At 37.4% G+C, this 26,499-nt stretch overlaps 1 protein-coding gene across 1 annotated transcript in view; it reads left to right on the top strand.

Moving 5' to 3' along the window:
- The window catches only part of CYLC1 (cylicin 1), a 139,342-nt gene that overhangs the window by 12,691 nt on the left and 100,152 nt on the right, over window positions 1-26,499 (top strand). Inside the window, exons 2-3 of the mRNA XM_046672862.1 lie at window positions 10,063-10,151; window positions 14,586-14,879. Of these exons, the coding sequence (XP_046528818.1) occupies window positions 10,063-10,151; window positions 14,586-14,879 (383 nt within the window). The remainder of the gene's footprint in view (window positions 1-10,062; window positions 10,152-14,585; window positions 14,880-26,499) is intronic.

Here is a 26,499-nt window from a genome sequence, read left to right as displayed (position 1 = left end):
GGCTGAGTAGTATTCCATTGTATATATTTATATATATATACCACATCTTCTTTATCTAGTCATCAGTTGATGGGCACTTCCATTGTTTCCATGTCTTGGCTATGGTGAATTGTGCTGCAACGAGCATGGGGATGCATACGTTACTTTGGATTGTTAATTTCAAGTTGTTTGGGTACATACCCAGTAATGGGATAGCTGGGTCATGTGGTATTTCTATTTTTAGTTTTTTGAGGAATCTCCATACTGTTTTCTATAGTGGCTGCACCATTTTGCTTTCCCACCAGCAGTGTATAAGGGTTCTCTTTTCTCCACGCCCTCTCCAACATTTGTTGTTTTTGGTCTTGGTAATTACAGCCATTCTGACTGGTGTAAGGTGATATATCATAGTGGTTTTGATTTGCATTTCCCTAATGATTAATGATGTTGAGCATCTTCTCATATGTCTGTTGACCATCTGTATATCTTCCTTTGAAAACTGTCTCTTCATGTCCTCTGCCCATTTTTTGATCGGGTTGTTTGTTTGTTTTTTGTTGAGTCGTGTTGTTTACGGTATGAACATTTTGACTGTGTTTATTCTTCCAACCCATGAACATGGAATGTCTCTCCGTTTCTTTATGTCTTCCTCAATTTCTTTCAATAATGACTTATAGTTTTCAGTGTACAGGTCTTCCACCTCTTTGGTTAAGTTTATTCCTAGGTATTTTACTCTTTTTGTTGCAATTGTAATTGGGATTGTATTCTTGATTTCTTTTTCTGCTAGCTCATTCTTAGTGTACAGGAATGCAAGTGATATTTTAAAATTGACTTTGTACCCTGCAACTTTGCTATAGTTTTTGGTTATTTCTAGTATTTTTCTGGTGGATTCTTTAGGGTTTTTTATATATGGAATCATATAGTCTGCAAATAGTGAAAGTTTAATTTCTTCCTTTCCCATTTGGATGCCTTTTATTTCTTTTTATTGACTAATTGCTCTGGCCAATAGCTCCAGTGACTATGTTGAGTAGGACTGGCGAGAGTGGGCACCCTTGTCTTGTTCCTGTTCTCAGAGAGATGGCTTTCAGTTTTTTGCCATTAAGTGTGATGTTGGCTGTGGGTTTGTTGTATATGGCCTTTATTATGTTGAGGTACTTTCCTTCAATACCCATTTTATTGAGAGTTTTCTGATAAATGAATGTTGGATCTTGTCAAAGGCTTTCTCTGCATCTATTGAGATGATCATGTGATTTTTATTCCTCATTTTGTTAATATGGTATATCACATTGATTGATTTGTGGATGTTGAGCAATCCCTGGATCCCTGGAATAAATCCCCCTTGATCGTGGTGTACGGTTCTTTTAATGTATTGCTGTATTTGGTTTCCCAATATTTTGTTGAGTATTCTTGCATCTAAGTTCTTCAGTGATATTGACCTGTAGTTTCTTTCTTTGTGTTGTCCTTGTCTGGTTTTGGATCAGGGTAATGTTGGCCTCATAGAATGTGTTAGGAAGTGTTGTATCTTCTTCAATTTTTCAGAATAGTTTGAGAAGAATAGGTACTAAAACTTCTTGCAATGTTTTGTAGAATTCTCCAGAGAAGCCATCTGGTCCTGGAGTTTTGTTTTCTGGGAGGTTTTTGATTAGTGTTTCAATGTCTTTACTTGTGATTGGTCTGTTCAGATTCTCTCTTTCTTCTTGATTCAGTTTTGGGAGGTTGTATGAGTCTAGGAATTCATCCATTTCTTCTAGGTTGTCAAATTTGTGGACGTATAGGTTTTCATAGTATTCTCTTATAATGCTTTGTATTTCTGCAGTATCTGTTGTAATTTCTCCTCCTCATTTCTAATTTTATTTATTTTATCCTTCTCTCTTTTTTTCTTGGTAAGTCTGCCTAAGGGTTTGTCAATTTTATCTTCTCAAAAAACCAGCTTTTAGTTTCATTGATCCCTTTTACTGTTTTTTTTAGTCTCTATTTCATTTATTTTTGCTCTGATTTTTATTATTTCCATCCTTCTGCTGACTTTGGGCTTTGTCTGTTCTTCTTTTTCTAGCTCTGTTAGGTGCATTTTAAGATTGCTTATTTGAGGGGCCAGCCTGGTGGCACAGCTCTTAAGTTTGCATGTTCTGCTTTGGCAGCCCAGGGTTCGCCAGTTTGAGTCCTGGCTGCAGACCTACATACCACTTGTCAAACCATGCTGTGGCAGGTGTCCCACATATAAAGTAGAGTAAGATGGGCATGGATGTTAGCTCAGGGCCAGTCTTCTTCAGCAAAAAGAGGAGGATTAGCAGCAGATGTTAACTCAGGGCTAATCTTCCTCAAAAAAAAAAAAAAAGAAGATTGCTTATTTGAGATTTTTCCTGCATTTTGAGATGAGCCTGTATTGCTATGTATTTCCCTCTTATGAGTGCTTTTGCTGCATTCATAAGAGTTGGTATGTTGTATTTTCATTTTTGTTTGTCTCCATGTATTTTTTAATTTCCTCTGATTTCTTAAATGATCCAATGGTTGTTCAATAGCATGTTTTTTAGTCTCCACATATTTCTGACTTTCCCAGTTTTATTCTCGTGGTTGATTTCTAGCTTCATAGCATTGTGGTCAGAAAAGATGGTTGGGATGATTTCAATCTTCTTGAATTTAGCAAGGCTTACCTTGTTACCCAACATATGGTCTATCTTTGAGAATGTTCCATGGGCACTTGAGAAGAATGTATATTTTGCTGTTTTGGGATGCAATGCTCTATAAATGTCTATTAAGTCCATCTGGTCAAGTGTTTCATTTAAATCTACTATTTCCTTGTTGACTTTTTGTCTGGATGATCTGTCCATTGAAGTAAGTGGGGTGTTTAGGTCCTCTACTATTATTGTGTTGCTGTTAATTTCTCCCTTTAGGTCTGTTAATAATTGCTTTATCTACTTTGGTGCCCCTGTGGCAGGTGCATATATATTAATAAGTGTTATGTCCTCTTAGTGGAATGTCCCTTTTATCATTATATACTGCCTCTCTTTGTCTCTCATTGTCTTTTTTAACTTGAAGTCTGCTTTGTGTGATAAAAGTATGGCAACACTTGCTTTCTTTCGTGGCAATTATCTTGGAGTATTGTCTTCCATCCCTTCACTCTAAGTCTATGTTTATCTTTGGAGCTGAAGTGTGTTTCCTGGAGGCAGCATATTGTTGGGTATTGTTTTTTTAATCCATCCAGCTACTCTGTGTCTTTTGATTGGAGAGTTCAGTCCATTTACATTTAGAGAGATTATTGTCATACGAGGGCTTAATGCTGCCACTTTATCTCTTGTTTTCTGGTTGTTCTTTGTTTCCACTGTTTCTCTTCCTTTGTATATCTGAATTCCATTTCATTTTATTGGTTTTCTGAGAGGGATTTCTCAGTTCTCTCTCTTTTCCTGAATTGTGGCTCTGCCCCAATGTTTTGTTTAGTGGTTACTGTGAGGATTGTATGAAAGATATTGGGGATGAGATAGTTGATTTTCTTACAGTCTCTTATCTCTATTTACCTAAGCAGGTTCCTTCCTTTTCCTCTACCCTTCTGAGTAATTGCTGTTACACATTGTTCTGTTTTAAATTCTGTGAGTTTCTGGCTAACTTGAAGTATTTATCATTACTTTTGATGCTTTCTTTCCCTTTCTCTTTGAAGTTGTAATTGACAATTTGCCTCCCTGTTCTAGTAGAGAGCTGCAGGTTTCTGATCATGTCTGTCTATTTATCTCCTTGCTCAGAGCTTTGCAGGCCTTTGCTTTTTTGTTCCCACTGTGAGGACATCTTTAATTATTTCTTGTAGGCGAGGTCTAGTGATGATGTACTCCCTCAGCTTTTGTTTTTCTCAGAAAGGTTTTATTTCTCCATCATACCTCAAGGAAAGTTTTGCTTGATAGAGTATTCTTGGCGGAAAGTTTATGTCTTTCAGTATTTTGAATATATCATTCCATTCTCTCCTAGCCCAAAGGGTTTCTGCTGAGAAATCTGCTGAAAATCTGATAGGGTTTCCTTTGTAGGTTGTTTTCTTCTGCCTTGCTTCTCGTAATATTATTTCTTTATCCCAAACTTTTACCATTTTTGCTATTATATGCCTTAGAGAGGGTCTTTTAATGTTGGTAAAATTGGGGATTTGATTAGCTTCATTTATCTGTAAATCTGAAACCATCCCCACGTTTGGGAAGTTCTCAGCAATTATTTCTTTGAATATGTTCTATGCTCCTTTCCCCCCTCTTCTCCTTCTTGTATACCTATAATCCTTATGTTGCTTTTCCTAAATGAGTCAGACATTTCTCAAAGAACTCTTATTTCTGTCTCCTCTTCCACCTGTAGAATTTCCATGTTTTTATCCTCAAGAAGACTAATTCTTTTCTCCATAAGATCAATTCTATTTCTTAATTATTCTAGATTATTATTTGCTTCATTAATTGTGTTTTTAATATCCAGAATTTCCACTTGACTGTTTTTTGTAGTTTCAAACTCTTCAGTGAAGAGATTCATTTTATTGCTGAGCTCCTTGAATTGTATTTCTGTGTTTTCTTGTAAGTCATTGGGTTTCCTTATGATGGCCATTTTGAATTATCTGTCATTTAGGTTGTATATTTCTGTGTCTTCGGTGTTGGTTTCTGGAAAATTCTCATTTTCCTCCTGATCTGAATTGTTGTTGCAGTGTCTCATGGTGTTTGATGAACTAATCTTTTGTTGAGGCATTTCTGGTATTTTTAGGATTCCGATTCCCACTGTTACCACTAAGGGGGGGCAGAATCAGTGTTTCTGTCCCCACCTCATCTGCTGGAAGCTCTGGGGGTACTGTGGGTGCTTGTCCCAACATGGGATGTGTTCAGGCACTTATGTGGACCATCCTTGTTGGGTGGGGCTTCCTCGCTAGGCTAGGGCCACTCTTTGGTGCCTCAGAGGTGCTCTGAGCTCCTCCTTCCCACCAGAAAGTGATCTCCAGTGGGCTCAAAGCTGCCACGCCTATTCCCACAGCTGCCTGGACCCATTCCTTCTTTGGGAGTACAGCTGTACTGAGAGCACTCATTTGTGCTTGGGAAGTGTTTGCCCCAGCACAGAAATCTGCTGAGGTCCCTATTTTCTATCCACAGTCCACAGGGACTCTGTGCTTGGTGGGTGGGATTTCCTTGCTGGGACTCAATCTATGGCTGCTCCTTGATGGCCCTTTGGGACAATGGGCTCCTCCTCCCTACCAGGAAAGTGAGCACATGTGGTTTCAAAGCTGCCATGCCTCTTCCTACAGCTGCCTGGACCTGTTCCCTCTTTGGGAGCACAGCTGTCCTGCGAGCATTCACACATGCTTGAGAAGTGTTTTCCCCAGAGCAGAAATCTGCTGAAGTCCCTGTTTAGGATCTGTGGTCCACAGGCCACTGTGCTTGGTGGGCAGGGCTTCCTTGCTGGGGCTCAAGCTATGGCTGCTCCTTTATGACACAGGGGTGCAGTAGCCTCCCGCTTTCCACCAGGAGAGTGACAATGAGCGTGGACTAAGGATTACCACCTCCTCCTCTTATGGTTACCCTGCTGTGTGTCTCCACTTTCCATGCACTTGCAGCAGGTTTGAAAGTGTTCATGTGCATGCACTTGGCCACTGGGGGAGATCAGGGCATGTTCACATATCTCTGCCACTTCCTAGAGGAGCCAGTCCATCAGATGTATAGCTGCATGTGTCTTTCAGGTGTCCTGTTGTGCTGTGTGGGCTTCCTTCATTGGTCAGTAAATGTCCATTTAGTTGTAGTTAAAAAGAGGGAGAGACAAAGGGAACAGCTCACTCTGCCATGTTGCTGATGTCCCTCAGCATAAGGGGATTTTTAATTTGATCTGTGCTCACAAACTTTCTTAAGGATTTTCAGTGATTCTAATGCAAGGGTTGTAGTGGGTTAGACTTGACATTTTTTGGCTCCTTGGTTTAAAGTTTCATTTGGAGTTAAGAAGATATTTAAAAATTTAATGTCAAATAAGAATATACTTCCAATATAAATACATCATCTCCACTACCATCACCAATAATACCTTCTTTAATTTGCCTAATCTACCAAACTGCCTTACAATAATCAGCTTGAATGACAGAAACATTGGAATGCAGAAAGAAGCTTGGAGGGCTTTGAAAAACATAAATGTCAAAATGAAAATACAAAATATATGTATATATATTAATTTTAGTGATATAATAGTCACTTCAAATGAAACCAAACTTTAGAAAAGAGAGTTTTCCCTTCAGAAAACATTGACTATGTCTCATGACTGGCATCAAAGTCAGGCAGACAGGTCTACAGGCAAACATACAAGCCTCAGCCTTCACAAAGGATATTCCATTCTTTAGCAGGAAGGCAGAGTGGGACCATAGAGAGGATCACTGTACTCTCCTACCCTTTGGATTAATTGAGTCATTTTAAAGTATTTTGCAGGGGCTGTGAATGACCACTTGGCTTCACTCTCAGTCAGAATGAACTTTTAATTGGTTGAATGTGAGCTGCTATCTTCAAATTGTCCCTGGTTCATAAATATTAGAACAGCCTCTCTGTCTTCTTCAAGATCAACAATTGGCCTCCTCATTTTTTTCAGCCAGATTGCCAACTTTTTCTTCATAAGTCTCATTCAAGACTCTCTTATATTGTCTATTCCACTTTCATTCAAAGACAAAACTGAGAAAGAAGCTAAAATAAAACATTTCAAAACCCCATTTACTCACAAGTCTAGATTTCTGAGGCTAAGAGTACAGTGCAGGGAAACTGCTTAGCTCATTGTTCCAAGCCTTACACTCAGAAACTCTGTGTAAAAATTATTCTAAATAGGGATTCTGATAATTTAGTATGATTTCTATCTTAAACTCCCATAGCAGAATATCAATATTCTATTCCATCACGTTAAAAAGAAATAAAGCAACTTGGGAAAGCTCATGATGTTACCATTAAATTCCTCTGGACTATTATGCTTTTGTCCTTTCTTCAAAAATTTGTTGAATATTTATTGTGCGCAAAACACTGATCATAAGACTGAGTTCATAATCTCTACCCCTTAAGAGTAAAACCAAAACTCATACTTAAAATTAAATAGACAATCTGGCTGATTGTTTATACAATATTGCTTAAAGATATTGAAATAAAAGCATATCATTGAAAGATAAGCATTTTATTTGAAAAGATCTCAATGTTATGGGTTGAATTGCATCCCTCTAAAATTCATATGTTGAAGCCCTAAGCCCCAGTACCTCAGAATATGACCTTATTTGGAGATAGGTTCTTTATCAAGTTAGAATGAGGCCAATAGAGTTGGCCTTGATCTAGTGTGACTTGTGCCCTTATAAAAAAGCAAAATTGTAGACAGACTTTTATACAGGGAGGGCATTATGTGGATGAATAGACAGGTATCTACAAGCCAAGGTAAGAAGCCTAGAATAGGTCCTTCCTTTACTACCTTCAGAAGAAACCAACTGTGCTGATACCTTGAGCTCAAACTTCTACCCTCCAGAACTTTGAGATAATAAATTCCTATCTATTGGTACTTTGTTACAGAAGTTCTATCAAACTAATACAGTTAATTAAAAAATTTCTTATTATGTGGAAACCTAAGTTTTCAACCTATTTAGAAGCATATTCACAACATATGTATATGTACACACATGTACATACATATACACATCTTGAGGAAACTTAAGGCAGAGCTCACTTGACTGTTTCTAAAAATTAACACTTCCTTTTTTTTAAGCAGAAAATTACTGTGGCTCTAATTCTATAAAGTGATAAAAACAAATGTATTGAAACAATCCCAAGAATGGTTTGTTTTATCAATACTAAATCATCCTGGAAAATCATTAAAATTTGATGTGAATAACAAAAAGCAGAGAATTATGAAAATAGACAAACGTCAATAGACCTCAGATGCTGGCTGCTTTGGGAATGGCATTCTCATGGCTAAGTTTTTCTCTGGCCTATGTGTAATCTATGCATGGGGGCATTATATTTTTCGAGAGTAAAATTCTAGTGAGCCATCAAGTGTACTTCTCCCAGCTTCTCCTTAGGAGTAAGGAGAAGACGGAGGCGTATATTTGACAGCAAACATTGAAGTTACTATAGATTGAATGACTTCTGAGTTATTCAGGGGAGATTCCTCAAGACAGCACTAAAATTAAAAATTATTTTTTTCTATCAAAAGTCAGGTTCATTTCAGGGCCGGCTTTGGTGGTGTAGTGGATAAGTTCACATGCTCTGTTTTGGCCGCCTGGGGTTCATGGGTTCAGATCCCTGGTGCAGACCTACACACCGCTCATCAAGCCATGCTGTGGCAGCATGCTGCATACAAAATAGAGGAAGATTGGCACAGATGTTAGCTCAGGGACAATCTTCCTCACCAAAAATCAAAAAAGGTACATTTCTAAAGCAACTGTGCAAGTAGACATATTTATAAAATTTCATATACCTACATATACTCATACACATTATTATGTGCCTTTTCATGATTATAGTGTCATTCTGTTAAATGTTGAAAGTTTTGAGGAGTGCGTGTGTGTGTGTAAGAAGGTCTTGTCCACTGTAGAAATGCAAATACTACAGGCAGGTCACACCAAGTCCTTAATCAGCAACCACTAAAATTATTAGTGAACATTTCAACTGAAGAGACTTAGGAGGGGGCAGTTGGGAGTGAATTGAAGGCAGTCTAGGAAGGTAGGGCACTGTCTGATCATGTTCTTTGTCTAAGAACATTCTGAAATGGACCATATAGATTCAATATCAAAGGATACTGAACAAGTTGGTGAATCCTAGATAATCTTTTTATCACTCAATAGTCAGAACACACACTGACTTTCCTTGCTTCCCTCCAGGTACACCCCTGCAGAAAGTACCAGAGAGAACATTGTGTGGACAGGAATTTGTTTGCCTGGCTTTCTGTGGCTGAGTCAGGAGGATTGCAACTAATTAAAGTGTTTTAGAGTTGTTAAGAGTTTTCTGGACTTCTATCTTCAGCTCTTCATTGTAATATTGTCCTCTGATATGTTTTCTCACAAATATGCTTTAGCCCAAACCAGAACTTCACTTAATATTTGTGGATGTGTTTGTCTAGATATGGAACCTTTTTTTTAAAGATTTTTTATGTTTTCCTTTTTCTCCCCAAAGCCCCCCAGTACATAGTTGTATATTCTTCATTGTGGGTCCTAGTTGTGGCATGTGGGACGCTGCCTCAGTGTGGTTTGATGAGCAGTGCCGTGTCCGCACCCAGGATTCGAACCAACGAAACACTGGGCTGCCTGCAGCAGAGTGCCGGAACTTAACTGCTTGGCCACCGGGCCAGCCCCAGATATGGAATATTTTGTTATCCTAACTGGCTGCAGTAACCAGTTAAACTTTTCCTCTTCTAGTAGTATTAATAATTGTCAATATGTTGAGTGTCAGGTACTGCTATAGGCACTTCATATTTAACCTTCAAAACGACTCTATGAGGTAGATGCTATTGTTTTTATTTTACAAAGGCATTGTGGGTTTGAGGGTAAAGTTATATGCAGCTTGGATTCAAACTCAACTATTTTGATTCCAAAGCTGTGCTATTTGATTTCCAATATACCATAAGTGATTGGGACCTATTTTTCAAAACTCTTAACAGTTTACATATTTTATAATATATATATTATATATAAAAATAAATAATCTTGTATTCTGTATTTCAGCAGACTTCACTGACAAATGGTTTCCCTTTAAGTTTCTTAAATTGAGTACAGACAGGGTCAGCATAAATTAGAGGCCATGAGGCATCCATTTTAAAAACTAAGGAGACTTGAAGGACTCTTTCCTTATCAGCTCTGCAAAGACTTTCCTAGGATTAGCCCCCAACAGAGCTCCAATTCTAGCCCAGAACAAAGGTTTGATATTGATGTCAGCCCAGTGAGAATGGCCATCAGCTTTTCATTAGAGCCAATCAAACTGAATAATTAAGAGAATGATGGGCCAAGCCTAGTTCCCAATAGACTACTAAGTCTTCTTCAGTGACCACTCGAGAGAATTTCTAGAACAATGTGGTTACCTCGATTTTCAGGAGCAGTCAGTCTCTAGAAGAGGATATCTGTGCATGATTTTTATTTTATCTGACATCTAGGTGTTGCTCAGGAGAGCAGGAGCCAAGCTGGTTTAAGAGAAGGAAGTCAGTGGGAGGCCACTTCAGATAGTGGAAAGGGCCCTTCAGTAGTAAGTTAGTTTAACTTTAGGGAAGAATAAAAGTAAACTGGATTCAACTCTCGCTCTTCCATCCAAGACAAACTTTCAAAGGACTCAGGTTTCCTCATTGGCAGATCTTTCTAGCTCCCTTCCATAATTATTAAATCTAAGACGGTTTCTGGGAGAGAAGTGGCTCCCTTTTCTTTCTTTGTGACAGACTTGGAGTTCGTAATTCACACCTCCCAAGGCAGAGGGGGTCTGCTTTGCTGAGAGACTTACTCTCCCTGGCACACTCTTCTTGCCACAGATAAATAGGAGACCAATGGCTCAAGGTTCTAGAGAGTTTGGCAGAACAAAATGATCAGTATTCCCAGCCCAGCCCCCTGGCAATATACACATACTCACCCAAGCTGACACTTTCTGTACAAACCTAACTTCCCAATTCAACTGTTTTTCTGCCTAATACTCTCTCATATTCTTATCTCATTTCATCTATCGAAACTGCTTTTATCAATGATCAATGCAAGAAACAGTTACTTGAAATATTGTGCAACTTGAGTGAAAATCACTATTATATAAGTTGTCTATTGTAACATTCTGTAATCCTACTATAATGATCCATCATCCCTCTTCGGAGGACCCAGGAAAATTCTCTCTTAGTGAGGGGTATGCCTCCTTGTATTGGATATAACTATAATATCCTTTAATATTTGCCTTTTTGTTTTGGTTGCCAGAAATCTCAGAACTAAGTCTGATGCTCAGTTGCCAAAAAGTCTCCTTCTCCTTCATGTTTTCCTGTCTTTTCATTTTAGTTTTAAATGTTCATTATAACATGTGTCATTATTGTAAACCATTTCAAACCTTCTATGATATGTGAAAGTAGATAAGGGTATAAACTGTAAATATGCTAAGGGAAGAGACACTCAAGGCTTTCTTGTTTCAAGTATGGACTACTAATGGCTCCTAACTTATGGTAACACTTTCTATTCTCAATATACGGGGTTTTTTAAATTTAAAGTATAATCCACATACCATAAGATTCAGTCTTTTAAAGTATACAACTCACAAAATTGTGCACCAACACTACTATATAGTTCTAGACATTTTCATCATCTCAAAAAGATACTCTGTATCCATTAGCAGTAGATCCCTATTCTTCATTCCCCCATCCCCTGGCAACTACTAATCATTCTGTCTCAATGAATTTGCCTATTCTGGACATTTCATATAAATGGAATCATCATACAATGTAGCCTTTCGTGTTTTTTTTTTTTACCTAGTGTAATGTTTTCAAGGTTTGTCTATGTTGTAGCATACATCAGTAATTCACTCCTTTTTATGCTTGAGAATTATTGCATTTGTGGATATACCACAATTTATTTATCCATTCATCCATTGATAGACATTTGGGTTGTTTCATTTGTTGGCTATTATGAATAATAATGTTATGTACATTTATATATAAGTTTTTTTGTGGATGTATGTCTTCAATTCTGTTGTGTGTATCCCTAGGGGTGGAAATCCTGAGTCATGTGGTAACTCCTGTTAGCCAGCCTTAGTGTTTTAGTGGTTAAGATTTGGCTCCCTCACCACCACAGCCTGAGTTCCTTTCCCAGTCAGGGAACCACATCACTCATCTGACTATTGTCATACTATGGCGGTTGTGTGTTGCTGAGATGTGGAAACCTATGCCACCAGTATTTCGAATACCAGCAGGGTTGCTCAGGTGGACAGGTTTCAGTGCAGCTTCCAGACTAAGAGTAGAAGAAGGATCTGGTCACCCACTTTTGAAGCAATTGGCCATAAAAACCCTATAAATAGCAGGAGAGCATTGCCTGATACAGTGCTGGAAGGTGAGAGGATGGTGCAAAAAGACAGGACCGGGTTCCACTCTGCTGTACACAGAGTCACTAGGAGTCAGCATCAACTTGACCGCACTAAGAACAATGCTAACTCTGTTTAACTTTTTAACGAACCATTAAACACTTTTCCACAGGGGCTGCATCACTTACATTCCCACCACTGATGTACAAGCATTCCTATTCCTCTGCATCCTTGCCAACTCTTATTTTCTGTTGTACTTTTTTTGTTTCCTTTATAGTCATAGAAGTGGGTGTGAAGTAGTATCTTACTGTGGTTTTTATTTGTGTTTCCCTAATGACTTATGGTGTTGAGCATCTTTTCATGTGATTCTTGGACATTTGTAGACTTTATTTGGAAAAATGTCTGTTCAAATCCTTCACATTTAAATTATGTCTTTTTATTATTAAGTTCTAAAAGTTTGCTGTATATTATGTATACTAGACCCTTATCAGATAGATGATTTGCAAATAATTTCTCTCGTACAGTGAGTTGTCATTTCACTTTTAACAAAATGTCTCTTTAAGCAAAAACATATTTCAATTTTATTCAGTCTTATTTATCTAGTTCTTCATTCAGTGCTTGAATTTTTGTTGCTATATCTAAGAAATCATTGCATAATTCAATGTCACAAATAACTATGTGAATGTTTTCTTCTAAGAGTTTTATAGTTTTCCTGAGTATTTCATTCTTTTTGTTGCTATTATAAATGGAATTGTTTCCTTAATTTCATTGTTTTTGTAAATCCTGTACACATTTTGTTGGATTTATACCTAAGTCTTTCTCTCTTTTTGGTGCTATTGTAAATGGTATTGTGGTTTTATTTTAAATTAAAAAAAATTATTTTATTGAGGCCATATTGGTTTATAACATTGTGTAAATTTCAGGCATACATTATTATATTTCAGTTTCTGTATAGACTGTATCTTGTTTACCACCAAGGGTCTAGTTTTTGTCCATCACCATACATACATGCCCCTTTACTCCTTGCACACTTCCCACACCCCCTTCCCCTCTGGTAACTCCCAATCTGTTCTCCTTAACTATCTGTTTGTTTTATTCATCTTCCATGTATGAATGAAATCATATGGTGTTTATCTTTCTCTACCTGAATTATTTTGCATGACATAATACCCTCAAGGTCCATCCATGTGTCACAAATGGCAAAAAATAAATTGAACTTTAAAAATTAGAATAAAACATGCAAATGAGATTGGTGGATTGTATTAATAATATCCTGGTTGTGATACTGTTCTACAGTTTTGTAAGATGTTACTTTTTGGGGAAACTTGGTAAAGGGTTTATGGAACTTTTTGTATTATTTCTTACTATTGCATGTGAATCTGCAATTACTTCAGTAAAAATTTCCATTGAAAATATATATAGACTTTAAGACAAAAAATGTTATTGGTGATGAAGAAGGACATTTTATAGTGATGAAATGGTGAATCTATGAAGAAGATATAAAAATTATTAACATATATGCACCTAACAACAGATCCCCAAAATGCACACAGCAAACACTGACATAATTGAAGGGAGAAAAATACAATTCAACAATCATCACTACAGACTCCAATTGCCCAATTTAAATAATGGGTAGAACAACTAAACATAAGATCAACAAAGAAATAGAAAATTGAACAGCAGTATAAGCAAATTAAGCCTAAAAGATATCTATATAATATTCTACCCAGCAACAGCAGAATACACATTCTTCTCAAGTGTACATGAAATATTCTTCTGGATAGACCATATGTCAGATCATAAAACAAGTAACAATAAATGAAAAGGATTGCAATCATACAAAATACATGCTTCAAGTACAACAGAACAAACCTAAAATTTAATACCAGAAGGAAAATTGGAGCACTCAGAAATATGTAGAAATTAAAAAACACACTTATAAATAACCAATGGGTCTAAGAAGAACTCAAAAGAAAAATCAGAAAATACTTTGAGGTGAATGAAAATGGAAACACAACATACCAAAACTTATGGGATGCAGTGAAAGCAGTTCTAAGGGAAAAAGTTATAGCTTTAAATGCTTACATTAAAAATAGAAAAGTGGAGTATGACATCAGCATCATGGTGGAGTGAGTTGTTCCTTTTGTATCTCCCCTTTAGGTTACAACCAAATGGACATCTGTTAAAAACAGAGTATTTCCTACAGAACACAACAGGATGCCTGAGAAATCTATACATCTGACTGTGGATGAACCTGACCCTCAGGAAAAAGTGGAACTAGGAGAGTAGCACTCTCCCCATCCCCAGTGGCAGCAATCCAGGTTGCAGATACTCACAAAGTAGCCAGTGTGACTGTCAGTGGAGGTGAGGGTGGCCTGGCCTGTGCACAAGTGTAGCTGAGCCCAAAAGAGCACCTATCATGCCATGGTGACCCTGCCTGTGCAAACACTCCCCACTCAGAGGTAGCAGCTCAGCTCACATGAAGGCACCCTGCCTGAGTGGCAGCCTGACCTGCATGAACACAACCCACCTGCTGAGTGCACTGGCTCTACCCATGTGAATGTAGAGAAGCCTGACCTGCACAACTATTAGCAGATGGGATAGGAAAAGAAAAAATAGCCCCTCTCCACCCAGCAGTGGCAAGGGGAATCTGCAACCAGAAGCAACAGTGACAACAACAGAACCAGTGACCCAGCCTGCAATGGTGGCAAGCCCAAAACCAGCTCAACCAGCAACAAGGGCTGTATAAGTCCCTGGATCCCCAAGACCCTGCCAGCAACAGTGAGACCTGTGAACCTAGCACCTCTGGTAGTGGTGCAGCCAGCACCCCAAGAACCTGAGAAAGGAAGCACATTTGGTGCACAGGACAGCAGAATTGGAGCCTTTGGACAGCCAGTGGAAGACCATGAGAACCAGGTGACCAGAACCAAAGTAAGCAAAGCCATACTCAAATTAGAAAAGATGATTACTACCACAAATGGGCTGGCAGAGGATCAATTCACCAAACACCATGAAGAACTACTGTAATACCAAAAAGCATAAGGAAAATGAAAACTCTCCAGAAACCAAACCTGATATCACAGAAGACTACAATCTAAATGGCAGAGAATTCAAAATAGCTGTCATAAAGAAACTCAATGAGTTACAAGAAGACTCAGGAAGTTCAATGAGCTCAGGAATAAAACTAATGAACAGAAAGAAACTTCACCAAAGAGAATGAAGCCATTAAAAAGAACTATACAGAAATTCTGGATGTGAAGAACACAAGTAATGAGATAAAAAATAATGTAGAAAGCATAAAAAATAAAGCAGACCTCATTGAGGAGAGAATTAGTGACCTAGAAGACAGAAATCTAGAAAGCCTTCAGGTGGATGAGAGAGAACTAAGATTTTTTAAAAATGAAGAAATTCTTTGAGGAATGTCTGATTCAATTAAGAAAAGTAACATAAGGATTATAGGTATCCTAGAGGGAGAAGACAGGGAGAAAGGAGCAGAGAACTTATTCAAAGAAATAATAGCTGAGGACTTCTCAAACCTGGGGAAAGAACTGGACATAAAAGTACATGAAGCCAATAGAACACCTAATTGTATCAATGTAAAAAGACTTTCTCCAAGGCATATAATATTTAAAATTGTCAAAATCAATGACAAAGAAAAAATATTAAGGGAGGTAAGACAGAAGAAAATAACCTACAAATGAACTCTCATCAGGCTTTCAGCATATTTCTCAGCAGAAACCTAACAGGCTAGGAGAGAATTTAATGATATATTCAAAATCATGAAAGGCAAAAACTTTCAGCCAAGAATACTTCATCCAGTGAAATTATCCTTCAGATATGACCAAGAAATAAAATCTTTCCCAGATAATGAAAAGCTGAAAGAATTCATTGCCACTAGACCTGCCTTACAACAAACATTGACCCTTCCTACCTGGAACAAAAAGACAACGGTTTACAAAACTTTGAGCAAGAAGATAAATAGACAAAATCAGAAAGTTGCAGCTCTCTATCAGAAGAGGTTAGCAAACAATTATAACTTGAAAGGTAAAGGAAAACAGCATCAAAAATAACTATAATCATTTCAATTTAGTCAGAAACTCACAACACATAAAATAATAATTTGTGACAAGAATAACTCAGAAAGGGAAGAGGAAAGGGATGGAACCTGCATAGGCTAATGGAGATAAGAGGCTATCAGAAAATGAACTATATCATCTATCAGATCTCTTATACAAACCTCATGGTACTCACTAAACAAAACATCAGAGCAGAGTCACAATCATAAATAAAGAAAAAAACTGAGAAAACCATCACAGAAAACTGCAAAACTGAAATGGCAGTCAGAAAGACAAGGGAAAAGAAAAATGGAGATATAGAACAATCATAAAACAAGAAATAAAATGATAGCATTAGGTCCTCATACATCAATAATCACTCTAAATGTAAATAGATTGAATTCACCAATCAAAAGACACAGAGTGGCTAGATGGATCAAAAAGCAAGACCCAATAGTATCCTGGGTCCAGGAAACACATCTCAGCTTTAAAGACAGACACAGCCTCAGAGTGAAGGGATAGAAAATGATACTCCAAGCAAGTGGCAACAGAAGAAAGCAGGTGTTGCCATACTTATATCAGACAAAGCAGATTTCAAGATAAAAAAGATAATGAGAGACAAGGAGAGGCAGTACATAATGATAAAAGGGGCATTCCACCAAGAAGACGTAACACTGATGAATAGATATACACCTAACACAAGAGCACCAAAGTATATAAAGCAACTATTAGCAGACCTAAAGGGAAAAATTGACAACAACACAATAATAGTAGAGGACCTCAACATCCCACTTACATCAATGGATAGATCATCCAGACAGAACATCAACAAGGAAACAATGGCCTTAAATGAAACACAAGACCAGATGGACTTCATAGATTTATATAGAACATTCCATCCCAAAACAGCAGAATACACATTCTTCTCAAGTGCACATGGAACATTCTCAAACGTAGACCATATGCTGGGAAACAAGGTAACCCTCAAGAAATGTAAGCAGATTGACATCATATTCAGCATCTTTTCTGACCACAATGCTATGAAACTAGAGATAAACTACAAGAAAAAAACTTGGAAAGTCACAAATATATAGAGATTAAACAACATGCTACTGAACAACAATTGGATCAATGACAAAATCAAAGGAGACATCAAATAATACCTGGAGACAAATGAAAATGAAAACACAGCATACCAACTCTTATGGGATGCAGGAAAAGAAGAACCAAGAGGGAAATTTATAGCAATACAGCCTACCACAACAAACAAGAAAAACATCAAATAAGTAACTTTTTTTTTTTAAGATTGGCCCTGAGTTAATCTCTGTTGCCAATGTTTTTTTTTTATTCTTCTTCTCCACAAAGCCCCCCAGTACATAGTTGTATATTTTTCTAGGTCCTTCTAGTTCTGCTAAATGGGATGCTGCCTCAGCGTGGCTTGATGATCAGTGCTAGATCCATGTCCAGGATCTGAACCAGTGAAACCCTGGGGCATCAAAGCAGAGCACATGAACTTAACCACTTGGTCATGTGGCCAGCTGCTCAAATAAGTAATCTTAAACTACACTTAAGAGAACTAGGAAAAGAAGAACAAAGAAATCCCAAAGTCAGTAGAAGGAGGGAAATAATAAAAGTCAGAGCAGTAATAAAAGATGTAGAGACTACAAAAATAATAGAAAGGATCAATGAAACTAAGAACTGATACTTTGAGAAGATAAACAAAATTGACAAACCCTTAGCCAGGCTCACCAAGAAAAAAAGGGAGAAAACTCAAATAAATACAATCAGAACTGAAAGAGGAGAAATTACAAAGGATACCACAGAAATAGAAAGGATTACAAGAGAATACTATGAAAAACTCTATGCCTGTAAATTGGATCACCTAGAACAAATGGATAAATTCTTAGACTCATACAACCTCCCAAAACTGAATCGAGAAGAAATAGAGCATCCGAATAGACAAATCACAAGTAAAGAGATTGAAACAGTAATCAAAAACCTCTCAAGAATACAAAAGTCCAGAACCAGATGACTTCTCTGGTCAATTTTACCAAACATTCAAAGAAGATTTAATACCTGTCCTTCTGAAACAATTCTGAAAAACTGAAGGGGACGGGACATGTCCAAACTGATTCTGCGAGGCCAACATTACCCTGATGCCAAAACCAGATAAGGAAGACACAAAGGAAAATTACAAGCCAATACTGCTGACAAATATACATGCAAGAATCCTCAACAAAACATTAGCATATCAAATACAGCAACAGAGGGAAAGGGTCATAGACCATGATCCAGTAGGATTTATTCCAAGGATGCTGGGATGGTTCATCATCCACAAATCAACCAATGTGATACAGCACATGTATTTCTACCACATTGATTTCTATGTGATGAATGAATGATGAATAAAAGTCACATGATCATCTCAATAGATGCAGAGAAAGCATTTGACAACATACGTTGGATGTTTTCCATTTATTATAAAAATTCTCAATAAAATGGGTATAGAAGGAAAGTGCCACAACATATTAAAGGCCATATAGGACAAACCCACAGCCAACATCATACTTAATGGTGACATATGAATTTTGAGGGGGACAAAAGGTGCAGTCCATAGCAAATGGTGAAGCTACTTTGGAAAATAACTTGACACTTACATATAAAGTTAAACACACCCTACCATAAGATCTGGTCATTTCATTCTTAGGTATTTAACCAAGAGAAATGAAAGCATATGTATATGTCCATAAAAAGACTTGTGTAAGATTTTTCGTCCTAACTTTATTTGTAATAACAAAAATTGCAAATTACCCAAATGTCTATCAATAAGTGAGTGGATAAATAACTTTTAGCATATCCATACAATGAAATGCTACTCACCAATAAAAAGACTAAACTTTTTTGTTGAATAAGTTTGACACTTAACACTGTATAAGTTTTAGGTCTACAGTGTGTTACTCTGATACATTTATATATTGTAACATGATTGCTGATATAGCAACATTAATTACATTACATAATTATTGTACAATATTTTTGTCTATATTTGGCATACTGTACATTAGATCTATATGGCTTATTTACTAGTCATTACAAGTTTGTACCCTTAAACACCATCACTCTTATCGCTCCCATACACAGGTAACTACCATTTTACCTTCTGCATTTTACAGGTTTAACACTTCTAGATTCCACATATAAGTGATATGATACAGTACTTGTCTTTCTCTGTCTGGCTTACTTTTCTTAGCATGATGTGCTCAAGGTCCATCCATGTTGTCAAATGGAAAAACATCCACTTTTCACATGGCTGAATAATATTCCATTGTGTATATGTACCATATTTTTTTTGATGGGCCATCTGTTGATGGGCATTTGGGTTGTTTCCATATCTTGGTCATTGTGAATAATGCTGTGATAAACTTGAGAGCGCATATATCTTGTCAAAATCCTGATTTTCATTTCCTTTGGGTATATACCCAGAATTGAAATTGCTGGATCATATGGTAGATCTATTTTTAAGTTTTTGAGGAACCTCCATATTGTTTTCCATAGTGGTTGGACCATTTACATTTACACCAATCATGTATAAGTGTTCCCTTTTCACCACATCTTCACCAGCACCTGTTTTCCTATGTCTTCTTGTTGATAGCCATTTTAACAGGTATGAAGTGATACTTCATTGTGGTTTTGATTGGCATTTTCCTGATGAATAGTGATGTTAAGCATCTTTTCATATGTCTGTTTGTCCTTTTTATGTCCTCTAGAAAAATGTCTGTTTAGTTCTTCTGCCCATTTTAAAAAGTAATGAACTAGTGATTTGTGTAACAATATGGATGAATCTCAAAAATTATGCTGAATTAGGCTGAAACCAGACAAAAAATGTGCATGGTGTATGACAACCTTTAAATAAAATTCTCGAATATGCAAACTAATTTATAGTGATAGAAGGCAAATCAGTGGTTGACTGGGATCATGGGTGAGCAGAGAAATGATGGATTACAAAGTGACAAAAGGAAACTGTTGAGAGTGATCAATACGTTCAGTATCTTGATTGAGGTGGTGATTTAACAGATATACACCTACCTCAAAACTCATCGAGTTGTAAAATTTAAATATATGCAATTTATTGCATGTTATTTAAATCTCAATAAATCTGTAAAGAAAAATAGGTCAAAAAGAGAATAATAATTACCCTCTTCTACAGGTGCCTGATATGGGCTAAAATGTTTTTCCACAAAAATTAACCTGTTGAAACCCTAACTCCCAGTACTTCAAAATGTGCCCGTGTTTAGAGACAGGGCCGTTAAAGAGGTTAAGTTAAAATGAGGTCATTAGGGTGACCCTAATTCAATCTGTCCTTATAAGAAGTGGAAATATGAACATGCAGAAACCATAGATATGCAAACATGGAGAAAAGACCATGTGAGGGCACAGTGAGAGGTGGCTTTCTGCTACACTACAAGAGAGACCTGAGAAGAAACCAAACATGCTGATACGTTGACCTTGGACTCGTAGCTTCCAGAACTGAGAACATTGTTTTCTGTTGTTTAAGCCACCAAGCCTATGTTATTTTGTTTTGGCAGACCTATTAAACTAATACAATGCCCATTACAATTACTCAGGAAATTTAAAAAAATCCAATACGCGGGTCTCACTCTATACCAATTGAAACTGAAACTCTATGAATGGGATCCATGTAGTTATAATTTTTAAAAGCTCCCCATTTCAAGAGATCTAATGCCCAAGGAATGTTGAAAACCGTTGCTGTTCGTGAATGGTTTTTATACCATTATGATTCACTCATAAGTGTCATTCTAGTTATTTATATCACCCTTAGCATAATCTTAATCATCAATTAACCTCCAGAACATTTTTCTACATTCCATGAGGACTTTGGCTCTTGGATTAAAATTTTCCTCTTCACCTTCCAATATATTCACTCAACAAAAATGTATTGAGCACCAACTATTTGCCAGCTATTGTGCAATGCATTGAATATATAAAAAAATGACAAGTCTGTACAATCAAGAAGCTCAAAACTTACTGCAAGAGAAAGATATTTATAATTAGTACTATAAGTGTTTTAGTAGAGGAAAGGACAGAGGAAGGGCACCTAACTCAGACTGAGAATCTGTTGTAAGGGAGTTCTTCAGAGTAGGCTTCCCAGAAGGAAACCTGAAAATCTTCAAGAAAGCATTAAAGATGTATTTTAGGTGGGTGAATCATTATGTTGGCTTGTAGAGAAACATGAATCAGAGTGAGAACTTAGTGTGTAGGGATGTTAAGTAATTCATAGTAGCTGAAGCCTACCATGTGAAAGCTATGTCTTAATATGAACCTGAAGTGGCAGGATGCTTACAGATTATGAATGGCTTTCAATGCCATTCTAAGGAGTTTAGAATTTATTCTGTAGATTATTGAATAAACATTGGGTGGGATTTCCATGATTAGATTAGGCAAATTACTTGGACTGCAATTTAAAGAGTGAATTGAAATGATAAAGACTAGAGAAAAGGTATAGTTAGGAGGCTGTTGCAGAAGTCCAGATAAGGAATATGAAGGTTTAAATAAAGGTAGTGAGAATGAGAAGAAAAAATAGGCAGAAATGTTAATGATCTTAGTGGGGTGATGTCAGCATCATGGTGGAATAAGACATCCTTTGTTTTTTCCCTCTTCAACAACAAAAATTCAGCACTCATACGTGAACAGAAGTGGATTGAATCATACTTTAGACCAAATGGACCTAACAGATATATATGGGACATTCCACCAAACAGCAGCAGAATACACATTCTTCTCAAGTGCACATGGAGCGTTCTCCAGGATAGATCATATGATAAGCCACAAAACTAGTCTTAGAAAATTTAAGAAGATGGAAGTCATATCAAGTATCTCTTCTGAACACAGCGATATGAAAGTAGAAATCAACAACAAGAGGAAAACTGGAAAATTAAAAATATATAGAAATTAAACAATGCACTCCTGAGCAAGAAATGAGTCAAAGTAGAAATCAAAAGGAAAATCAAAAAACATATTGACACAAACAAAAATGGAAACACAACATACCGAAACTAATAGGATGCCACAAAAGCAGTTGAAAGAAGGAAATTTATCATAATAAATACCTACTTTAAGAAAAAAGAGATCTCAAATAAACAACCTAACATTGCACCTCAAATAACTAGAAAAAAGAATAAACTAAGCCCAAAGTTAGAAAGGAGGAACTATAAAGGTCAGAGCAGAAATAAGTGAAATAGAGACCAGAAAAACAACAGAAAGGATCAACAAAATTAAGAACTGGTGTTTCTGAAAAGACAAAGAAAATTATCTTTCAAAATTAAAGAGATAAAGACTTTCCCTAACAAACAAAGCTGAGCAAGTTCATCATTGCTAGAAATGCCAAATGGAGTTCTTCAAGCACAAATAAAATGATGCTAATTGAAGTTGTGAAAGCATATGAATGTAGGTGTAAAACTCACTAGTAATGGTAAGTACGGAGTAAAGTTAAATTCTCTAATATTGTAATGGTTGTGCATAATTCACTTACAAACCTAGTCTAAAAGTTAAAAAAAGTATCAAAAGTAGCAATAACTACAATAATATGTTATTGGATGCACAATATAAAAATGTGTAAATTGTAACATTAGTAACCTAAAATGTGAGGAGGATAGAGTAAAAGCATAAAGTTTATGTATTTTATCAAAGTTAAGTTGTTTCAGCTTAAAGTAGGATGTATAAATAAAAGAAATTTTATGTAAGACTCATCATAACCACAAAGGAAAAACCTGTAGTGGTTACACAAAAAGATTATGAAAGAGGAATCAAAACAAACGACTACAGAAAGGTGATCAAATCACAGAAGAAGACAGCAAGATAGGAAGTAAGGAAAAAAGGATGTACAAATGGTCAGGAAACAATTAAAATAGCAATAGAAGTCAGCTGATAGCCTTTATAGGGTTTCTTTTGTATGTAACTCATTGCCTTTCTCTTGCAGCTTTTAGGATTCTCTCTTTATCTTTAATTCTTGACATTTTAATTATAATATGTCTTGGTGTGGACGTCTTTGGATTTATCTTGTTTGGGACTCTCTGTGTTCCCTGTACCTGGATGTGTGTTTCCTTTCTTAGCTTAGGAAAATTTTCAGCTATTATTTCTTCAAATTGATTATCTTCCCCTTCATTTCTGTCTTCCCCTTCTGGGACACCTATAATACAGATGTTAGTGTGCTTCATGTTGTCCTAGAGTTCCCTTAGACTTTCCTAATTCTTTTATCTGTTCATCTAGTGTGATTTCCTCTAGGCTTTCTTCCAGCTCTCTGATCCATTCTTCTGCATCACGTACTCTGGTATTTAGCCCCTCTAGTGAATTTTTTATTTTCAGTATTGCATTCTTCATTTCTGATGTGTTTTGTTTATATTTTCCAATTATTTGTTGAAGTTCTCACTGAGTTCATCCATTCTTCTCCCAAGATCAGTGAGCATCTTTATGACTCTTAGTTTTTACTCTTTGTCAGGTAAATTTCTCTCTCTGTTTTGTTTAGTTATTTTTCTGAGGTTTTGTCCTGTTCCCTTGCTTGGAATGTATTCCTTTCTCTCCTAAATTTGCCTATTTCTCTTTGCTTTTGTTTATGTATTAGGTAGATCTGCTATGTCTCCTTATCTTGGAGAGGTGGCCTTATGTAAGAGATGCCTTATGAGGCCCAGCAGTGTGCTTCTTTCTCATCACCAGTTCCAAATGTTCCAGGAATACCCCCTGTGTGGGTTACATGTGTCCTTCTGTTGTGGCAGGGTTACTCTTCCTGCAGGTGCCAAGGAAGACTAGGCTGTCTCTCTGGCAGGCTGATTGTAATGCTCAGCCGTGTTTGTCTGCTATGGACCCTTCAGGCACTTTATCAAACATGAGAAGCCCCAGTACAATTGGATGCAAGGACTAATAGCACATTCTTGTTTCAGTTTGCCTGTTAAGTGATTAGGTACCCACTCTGGCTGGTTGCTAGGCTCAGGGGATTACAATTGCTCTACACCTCAAGACTGCAAGGACTGCAGCTGATTGGGGCCAGCCCCATTCTTGGGTGCACCCAATTGTTTCAGGCTCTGGAAGGTGGAGTCAATCCCCCACATGACTGTTTGAGAAGCACAAGTTGCTTCAACTGACAAGCCCCACTGCCCACAGGGCCACACACCCCATCAATACAGTCATGCCCCATGCACACACCCTGAACCACTGAAGTGGATCCAGTCACTGCCGACCCCCGCCCCTCCACTGAAGAGGCTCCACACAGTCCAGTAATGCAGGCCCTCCCCTCACATGTGCCCTTCCATGCAGAGGCAGACCCACCTGCCTGGCTTCAGAGGTTGCAGGCACCCCACTTATGTGGGCCAAGAAGTTGCCCGAGGGCTTGCTGTTGGGTGGGGCCAGTCCCTAGGGTGGGCTGCCTGCCCTAGCTGAGCTGGATGAAATCAGTGCTCTAGTGGGTGGGGCAGACCCCTGTGCTAACAGGCCAGGAAAATAACTCCAATGGCATCTGCCAGTGTCTGTCAGCACCCCAGTACGAGATGACAATAATGGCTGCCACTAATGTCTCAATCCCTGGGGGGTCTCCCCTCTCACTGAGATGCACCCAGAGCCTTTCAAGTGAGTCTCTCTTCACCAAAGGACTGTGCACCTTTATTCCTGGTGATTTTAGGTTGTTTCCCAAAATGGGTGAATTTGTGTATGGGCCCTTTAAGAGCAGGATTTTTTCCCCTATGTCCAATAGCTTTCCTGGAGGTATTCCCTGTTGTAGTTGATAGCCAGAAAAGCCAGACAGTATGCCACTTGTCTCAGTTGTGCTGAGTCCACAAGTTGCTTATGGTGGTAATCCTTCCCTACTCATATGCTCCACTCCTCCAGGGAAGGCTTCATACCTTAAGATTGCTTCTGGCTAGCCATGAGGTGCTGCAGCTTGAAGGCGAAAGGTGGCTTTTTTCTCTCCAGAAAGGAATTGCTGCCACTTCCACCTTACTCAGCACAGTCCCTTGTTGAGAGGGTTCTATTTATCCAGTTTTCAATTCTCTCTAAGGGGTAATTGTTCCGAGAGTAGTTGTAAATGTGTTGTGTCCATGGCAGGAGGTGAGTTCAGAGTCCACCTATGCCACCATCTTCACACTGTCTCTCCTAGTATTTCTTATAGGGACGATCTACTAATAATAAACATTCATAGCTTTTGGATATCTGGGAATTTCCTAATGTCTCCATAATTTTTAAAAGTCTCAGTTGATGGGTTTTTTTTTTCTTTCACTCTTTTAAATACATTATCCCATTGCCTTCTGGCTGCAAGATTTCTGCTGTAAAATTCACTGATAATCTTATTGAGGATCCCTTGTACATGACAAATCATGTTTCTCTTGCTGCTTTCAAAATTCTCTGTCTTTGCATTTTTATATCTTGATTATATTGGGTCTAGGTGTGGCTTTTTTGGGCTTTGTCTTACTTGGAGTTCACTGAAGTCTTCCCTTTATATATCCATCTTCTTTCAAAATTGGGAATTTGTAGCTATTAATTCTTCAAATAAGCTCCGTGCTCCTTTCTCTCTTCTAGTTTTGGCATTCCCATAATGCATATATTGGTCCATTTGATGATATTATATTAGTCCCTTAATGTTTGTTCACTTTTCATCATTCCTTTTTATTTTCTCCTGCTCAGCCTCCATAATTTTGAATATCCTGTCTTTAAGTCCTCTGATTCTTTCTTCTACTTTATCATGGAATCTACTATTGAACTTCTCTAGTGAATTTTTCAATTCAGTTGTATTTTTCAGCTCCAGAATTTCTGTTTCGTTTCTTTTTATAATTTATATCTCTTTGTTGAAGTCATCGTTTGGTTCCTGTATTGTTTTCTGATTTTCTTTACTTCTCTGTGTTTCTCTTTAGTTCTTTGAGCATCTTTAAAACTGATATTTTAGAGTTTTTTTCTAGTAAGTCTGATGTCTGTGTTTCCTTAGGAATTGTTTCTGCCAATTTATTTTCTTCCTTGAATATGACATTTTTTCCTGCTTTTTGGTTTGCCTTGTGATTTTTTAAATGAGCATTTAAAAAAAAAACAGTTCTCCCAGGATTGGCATACTGGCTCTGTGCCAGGACAGTTCTCCACTTATTAGCTGGCTGTTATCTAAGTGTTGATATCAGCAGGTTGTGAAGTCTTAAGGTCATTCCAAGTCTTTTCTAAATATGTGTTGCCTGCACATGTGTGTGCTTTTGTATGCCTTTGTGTCAATTTTACAATTTCCCCATATACACTCCTGCTTTTGTACTTATTATTTTTCCCAAGAGTCTCACAGTGGCTTCTCCTCCATGCCACAGATGTTTTATTGTATGTATCTACTAACAATCTCTAGACCCAGGAATCTGCAGGTCTGTATGCCCCGTGAAGATTTTATGAGCAGTGTCCACTGCTTTCTGCCACTTTTCACAATCTGAGATCTATATTATACCACTTTCATCTCTTAATTTCTG

Source organism: Equus quagga, chromosome 10, assembly GCF_021613505.1.
Source record: "Equus quagga isolate Etosha38 chromosome 10, UCLA_HA_Equagga_1.0, whole genome shotgun sequence".
Lineage (NCBI taxonomy): Eukaryota > Metazoa > Chordata > Mammalia > Perissodactyla > Equidae > Equus > Equus quagga.
The sequence above is the reverse complement of the archived record's forward strand: the minus strand, read 5'-3'. Positions and strand labels throughout refer to the sequence as shown.